The 7,656-nt window shown below is 39.9% G+C and overlaps 1 protein-coding gene across 1 annotated transcript; it reads left to right on the top strand.

The window, feature by feature from the left end:
* Positions 1-4,779: 4,779 nt before the first annotated feature.
* Positions 4,780-7,037, top strand: LOC107676717 (somatostatin receptor type 5-like). Its single transcript, XM_016471363.1, has one exon. It carries the CDS (start codon positions 4,956-4,958, stop codon positions 6,309-6,311), a length of 1,356 nt encoding a protein of 451 aa, XP_016326849.1. The 5' UTR covers positions 4,780-4,955; the 3' UTR covers positions 6,312-7,037.
* The last annotated feature ends 619 nt before the right edge of the window (positions 7,038-7,656 follow it).

Below are 7,656 nucleotides of genomic sequence, written 5' to 3'. Positions count from 1 at the left end.
TCTCTCTCTCTCTCTCTCTCTCTCTCCTCTCTCTATCTCTCTCTCTCTCTCTCTCTCTCTCATCTCTCTCTCTCTCTCTCAGTGCATCATCGCTGTGGTTGCCTGGATACGGGATGCTGTGCTTCCTCGTGCTGCTGATGCTGCGGCGGCTCATTTCCTCAGAGTCGCGCATGCAGCTGGACACACGGGAAGTTTACGAACGGTGAGTTTCCATGTTACTTTGAAATTTTACTGTAACCTGAAATTATTAATTGGAGGGATTTGAGTTTGTAAGTAAGACGAGATGACACTAGTCTCACGTTAAATTAAAATAATGCTTGTTAAGTTTATTATTGTGAACAGAATTAGATAGAATTAGGTTTTCTGTTTGTGTGTGTGTGAAAAATGAGGCGAACACATCTGCATGTGAATGTAGAATCAGAATATTATCCATTATACAGTAGATGCACTTAATTCAATGCACTATTGCTTTAACAATCAACAGTCATTTTTCTTCTGTAATGTGACGTATTTACGAGCGGATCAGGATATTAAATGAGAATGAATGAAGGGAGGTGATTTTCTCCGTGATGAGCTGATGTTAAAGTCTATGTAAATTGATCTGGATGATCAATAAGAGCGATTGATGACGTCAAGCTGAAGGAAAGTCGGAGAGAAAGACTATAAACGCTTCATGTGTTTCTTCAGAATGACGTCACTGATGAATCGTTCTCAATAAGAGCAGGAACATGAATTAAAACAGTGAAGTCAGTGTTGATTTCATGTTATCTTTTACATACACACCAACCTCACACACTGAAATAATGTCAGAAACACTAATGTTGAAACATCATTTAATGCATCAGACTTCAGACATTTATTTCTCCCATGTGGAAAAGTAAGTAAGTTGCACAACAAGAGTTCTCATTAAGAGACACACACAGTTAAGCGTGTAATGAGCATCTGTGTTTCAGATCTGTTGAATCAGTTATTCCTCTCTATGAGTCAGTGAGACGTGTTTAAGACTTCACTCTCCCCGGGAGATTCGTTAGTCTCTTCATATACACGTCTGGTTTGTGTCTCTACATTAAACTCTTCTGTTAGATGGTTTTGTCTGGATTTAGGCAGCTGGTCTCAGATCAGAGAATGAGAGCTTTACTAGTCTAATTTAGTGTATGAGTGTAAAAGTCTGTTTATTCTGGTTAAGAAGTCTCTTCTGCTCACCACGGCTGCATTTATTTGATCACAAATATGGTAAAAATAGTGAAATATTATTATAATTTCAAATAGCTGTTTTCTGTGTGAATATCTGTTAAACTGTAATGTATTTCTGTGATGCGCAGCTGTATTTTCAGCATCATTACTCCAGTCTTCAGTGTCACATGATCTTCAGAAATCATTCTAATATGCTGATTTGCTGCTCAAGAAACATTTCTGATTATTATCAATGTTGGAAACAGTCGTGCTGCACAATATTTTTGTGGAAACCGCGATACGTTTTATTTTTCAGGATTCACAGATGAATAGAAAGTTCAAAAGAACTAAAAAATGGTTGTTACAGTTTACTTACATTATTAGTGACCCTTTAAACATCTTGACTACTCTAGACCAGCACAGAACCAGCATAAACCATTCTGGACTGGGTAGACGACCACAAACACCTGCTGTGAGTATTTACGCTAATGCTGCGCTGTAAAGCCTCTCGTCTCTTTAGTCTTGAGCTGTTTCAGCGACAGTCATTGTGTTCAGATAACGAACAGGCCTAATCTCACACAATCCTCAGCCCGCGTGTGTGTGTGTGTTGTGTGTATGAGTGTAATTGTCCTTAAAGCACGTCATCAGATGAATGCCTTTAACATCTCTGCGTCTCTTTTCTTTGTAAATGTCAGTCGAGAAAATAATGCATTGAACTCCGGAGTAAATTATCGAAAGAGCGTTTAGATCATAATGGATGGAAGAGGTGAATCTGGGTGACTTTTTACCTGTGAAAAGAGGAAAACATAGTCTGACACATGAAAGATGCACAAAAACACACAGGAGGGATGATTAACATCGCCATTCCTTATGCAATCCCTGATTTACGTTCCCAAGATGTTTCTCAAATGTCCGTCTGTATGTTGGGCACCAAAATCAGCAAGAGATCACTTACTTTCCTAATGTATGTTCCTGATCTTGATCATGATTTACTCATCCACTCTAAATGACCGCAGAACCACTTTAATCTGGTCTAAGGGTGACTAGACACCATGTAGTTCACATGCAACACAGTCTATACCTGACCTTATACCTAAACTTGTTTTCTTTCAATAAGCACAGATTTTGTATTTCTTTTAGGAACTGGTTGATCGTAGGCCTCACTGATCTGAGCTCATGCTCCTCAGTTTTGTGGTGAAAAAAGCATTAATTGTGGTGAATTTTGGCAATGTTCACTCAAAAACTGAGGTGCCTAAGCTCAGGTCAATGAGGCCTATGATCAACAACTTCCAGAAACATCTGTAATTATGGCATAATAAGTCAAAATGACTTTAAAAGTTGGAATTGACACACTAAAGGTGCATCCCAAATCATGTACTTATAAATAGTGCAAATAATGTGTTCGCACTGAAAATCCCAAAAAGAAAAAGTGCACTTGAAATACCAGGATGATGCACTTAAATAACCGAAAAAGCGAAGTGTGTAATGTTGGACACTTCATGCACTCGACTGTCGCAGCTTTAATTACGTAACGAAGGGGGAGGGGCTACAAGACTCTGATTATGAATGATTATGAACAACCTTATATAATTCATACACTACATGGTTGAGTACATAGTGTATAAAGGTGCATCCCAAATCATGTACTTATAAATAGTGCAAATAATGTGTTCGCACTGAAAATCCCAAAAAGAAAAAGTGCACTTGAAATACCAGGATGATGCACTTAAATAACCGAAAAAGCGAAGTGTATAATGTTGGACACTTCATGCACTCGACTGTCGCAGCTTTAATTACGTAACGAAGGGGGAGGGGCTACCAGACTCTGATTATGAATGATTATGAACAACCTTATATAATTCATAAACTACATGGTTGAGTACATAGTGTATAAGTGCATAGTGTATAGTGCGTCATTTGTGATGCAGTTTAAGTCATTATGAGATAAAGTCGAATTTTTATGAGATCAAAAAAAGTAAACATTATGACTTTAAAAGTTGAAATTGACATACTAAGTCATTATGAAATAAAAAGTTGAAATTGACATACTATGTCATAATTATCTAAATTGACAGTCATAATTATGACAGTTATGACAAAAATGTATAATTATGAGATAAAGTCGAAATTACTGCATACTAAGTTATATTTATGATTTTCATGATTCAAAATTATGATAGAATTGTCCTTTTAGAATTATGCTTTTTTTGCCTTTTTATCTCATCATTTCGATAGTGTCATCATTTCGACTTTTATCTCATAATTGTGACTTTTTGTCATGTTTTTGACTTTTTATCTCATAATTATGACTTAGTATGTCATAATTTTACTTAGTATCTCATAATTATGACATTTAACGTCACATTTTGTTAGCATAATTAAGACATTTAAATAATTTTGACTTTTCATCTCTTAATTAAAAGCATGATTTTCTTCCTTATGTGGCAGAAATGGGCTTCCATACGGTTGGGAGCTTTTGTTTGGGGAAAAAATTTGCAGTGCAGATCTGTCATCATTTACTCACATGCATATTGTTCCAAACCAGAATGACAAAAGATCCATATTTACACACTTGTTTACATCACATGCAAGAAAAGTGTTTGGCATCACTTTCATTTCTGTTCTTCACCCAAAGCATCATATGACTTCAGGAGTCTTGCTGTAAACAGGTTTGTCACTTTACGGAGAAAAACTGTAAAAATGCAAGAGTAACTAACAATCACCGCCAAAATAAAACTGCATAATTGAGCTAATTCTCTTAAAATAAATAGGTAGCCTTCTTTACTTAATTTTATCAGCTTAATCAGTTCCTCAATTGAAGCCTCAAAACTGCTTACATTTCCTTGAAAAAAATGAGGAAAACATATCTCTTGTTTTTATTAGTGAAATGTTCTCAATATTTTCTATACAACACCGAACCACAATTTCTTTAATAAAATATATTCACTATTTTTAATTATCACCTTCATTTTTTTAAATGAAAATGACAAGACCCATGATTAATTTTTTTGTGTTTTAAGTAGATTTTATGGAAGCTATAAAAAAAATTATAAATTAATAAAGTTAATTGTGACACTTAATCCCACAATTTAGACTTTTTCCTCAGAATTGCGAAATGTAAAGTCAGAACTGTGAGATAAAACCTCATTTTATTATATGATGGAAACAAAACAAAAACACAACTGTGAGATGTAAACTTGACGTAAGAATTTCAAGAGAATTGTGAGACTCAGTTCTGAGGGTAAAAAAGTCAAAATAGTGAGATATAAACTCAGAACTATGACTTTATAACATATAATTGTAATTGCGTTTTTATGAGATAGGCTAATTTATGAGATAAAAAGTCACTATTTTTTACATTTTTATTTACCATAAGATTAGTATATATCACTTAATGAAGCATGCTATCATAAGTTCAAAAAATATACAGGCAGCAATATGTCATCACATAAAACCTTAAATATAGTCACTTTATTTTTTAGGGTGATTTTTTTGGTGACCATACACGGTACATGGTACAAAAGCTGTCACTGGGTCAGTATCCTTTCAAACAGCACTAATATATACCTTTAAGCTACTAATATGCATCTTTTATTGATAAATAAGGTGCACCCATTGAAAGTGAAAGTACACGTTTTACAATAACAGGATCATTTTTGGGTTTAATTATTTCTTTAAATCTGTCTATCCTTATAGATCCATTGAGTAACCAGTATTCTGTCTCACTCGTAGATCAGATGGGCAGCAGTTGATCGCTGTAAGGCTCAGTCTCTCTTAAACCGATGGAGGTACATCGAGATCTTTCACCTCCCTCCACAGCAGGAGCTCCAGTGTGGACTAATGCATCCTCCGTAATTCCCAACCAAACCTTCCCTCCTCCGTTTCTGTTTCCGACGGAGAACTGGACCGACGGCCGAACTCCGGATTACGCGCCGGGAGTCGCCGGGATCGTCATCCCTCTCGTCTACATCGCCGTCTGCGTCGTGGGTCTGATCGGAAACACTCTGGTCATCCACATCGTGCTGCGATATTCCCAGGCGGAATCGGTGACCAATATCTACATCCTGAATCTGGCCATCGCAGACGAGCTCTTCATGCTGGGCCTGCCGTTCCTCGCCGTTCAGAACGGCCTGCTCTCCTGGCCCTTCGGATCGCTCATGTGTCGCCTGGTCATGACCGTAGACGCCATTAACCAGTTCACCAGCATCTTCTGCCTGACGGTGATGAGCATCGACCGCTATCTGGCTGTGGTGCATCCTCTCCAGTCCTCTAGGTGGCGCCAGCCGCGTGTGGCCAAAACGGTGAACGCCACCGTATGGGGCGTTTCTTTTGTGGTGGTTTTGCCTGTGGTTGTGTTCGCTGGAGTTCTGCAGGACGACGGGAACTGCAGCATCGTGTGGCCCGAGCCGGCGGAGGTTTGGAAAGCAACGTTCATCGTGTATACCACGACTGTTGGGTTCTTCGGTCCTCTGACGGTCATCTGTCTCTGCTACCTGCTGATCGTGGTTAAAGTGCGCAGCTCCGGACGAAGAGTCCGCGCCACGCCGATCCGCCGCCGGAAATCCGAACGCAAGATCACACGAATGGTGGTGATCGTCGTGGCCGTGTTCGTCTTCTGCTGGCTGCCGTTTTACGTCTTAAACATCGTGAATCTGCTGGTTCTCCTGCCGGGAGAGTTCAGAGGGCTGTATTACTTCGTCGTGGTTCTTTCTTACGCCAACAGTTGCGCGAATCCCATTCTGTACGGTTTTCTCTCGGATAACTTCAAAAGAGGTTTCCGGAAAGCCTTGTGCAGATCCTCCAGGCGTGTGGAAAACCGGGATCAGCCACAGGGAACGGGAATGGTTGCGTTACCGCTAGAGGAGATCCGGAGAGAACTGGATCCGAAGGAGCATCTGAAGGTCAGCGAAGTAGAAGAACACAACACCGAACATGAGATGACGAAACTCCGGAACGGATGTCACGAGGACAGCGGGATAGCAGACGCCGCTGCCGGAGGAATGGATGGGCGATGCGAGCGCTCCATCAGCCCGACCTCTGACCCCGCAGCTCTCCGTAATGGAGCGCGGCGGACACACAAACACCTGCCGGAGAACAGTGACGACAAACGCTCAGTCCTGGAGATCAGCTGTGTGTAATGTGAAATGTGAATGTTTATTTATGACAATTAAATGCAGATGATTTGGCAACACCGTCCATTCAACACTGCCAACTGTGACCAATCAGCTCAAAGAAAACACAACCTTTGCTCCTATTCTTTATTTGGATGTCCATCTGTGATGTCACTGACTGTGTTTACATGTGCACCAATAATGTGATTTCCAATAATCAGAGTAAGGACTTAATCGTCGTTTACATGGCATAAGCAAACCTCTTCATTCCCGTTTACATGCAATTCTCATTATTCTGATTATTTGCTAAGAAGTGTGATAATTTTTACTGCCATCATTGTTCTCTCTTTTTCAGAGTCAAGAAGTTCCAGATGCCAAATTCAGACTTTATTGACTGAAACAACAAAGTCAAGATGCCTGCAGATCATCTAGCCATTACATTTGCAATTTTCTTTTTTATAAAGTACTTTCCACCCTGTTTAACCAGTGAGTAGACTAATCACATAGCAACTCCAAAGCAACCACCTAAACAACTACATATCAACTCCCTAGCAACCACCTGAACACCTAGACAACCACATAGCAACTCCCTAGCAACCACCTGAACACCTAGACAACCACATAGCCTCTCCATAGTAACCACAGGAACACCTAAACAACTACATAGCTGCTTCCTAGCAACCACCTGGACACCTAGACAACCACATAGCCTCTCCGTAGTAACCACAGGAACACCTAAACAACTACATAGCTGCTCCCTAGCAACCACCTGAACACCTAAACAACCATATATGAACTCCCTAGCAACCACCTGAACACCTAGACAACCACAGAGCAACTCCTTAGTACCTACATGAACACCTAAACAACTACATAGCAACACCCTAGCAACCTCCTGAACACCTAGACAACCACATATGAACTCCCTAGCAACCACCTGAACAACTAGACAACCACATAGCATCTCCGTAGTAACCAGAGGAACACCTAAACAACTACATAGCAAGGTATTTCTGAATCGGATTAAGTAAATAGTTTTCAAGTGGTTACATAATGTTTTCCTGTTGTTAGAATGGTTTCAGGTCTACAGCAGCCCTTTCATTCTGATTGGATCGAGCTCAATCTGATGAATTGCAATGTTCACATAAAGGTGTTTCAGTCTGATTGAGCCATTGGTGATAAATTGATTATTTGGGTGCATGTACATGTAGCTAGTTGAATCTGTTTGTCAAGAACAGTGTTGGACGCTTTCCTGATGATCAGGATTGAGATCCTGTGAACAAATCAACATATTTCTCTGTTCTTCAGCTGAAGGGCAGAAACTGCAGCCGGACAGTGTGTGTGAGTGTGTGGGTGTGTGTGTGTGTGTGTG

Source organism: Sinocyclocheilus anshuiensis, unplaced genomic scaffold (assembly GCF_001515605.1).
Source record: "Sinocyclocheilus anshuiensis isolate Anshui unplaced genomic scaffold, SAMN03320099.WGS_v1.1 scaffold3329, whole genome shotgun sequence".
Lineage (NCBI taxonomy): Eukaryota > Metazoa > Chordata > Actinopteri > Cypriniformes > Cyprinidae > Sinocyclocheilus > Sinocyclocheilus anshuiensis.
This window is presented reverse-complemented; position numbering and strand designations above follow the sequence as displayed.

Excerpts from the sequence above, each read along its gene's own strand:
- LOC107676717 (XM_016471363.1), top strand. The coding sequence starts at position 4,956 with ATGGAGGTACATCGAGATCTTTCACCTCCCTCCACAGCAGGAGCTCCA.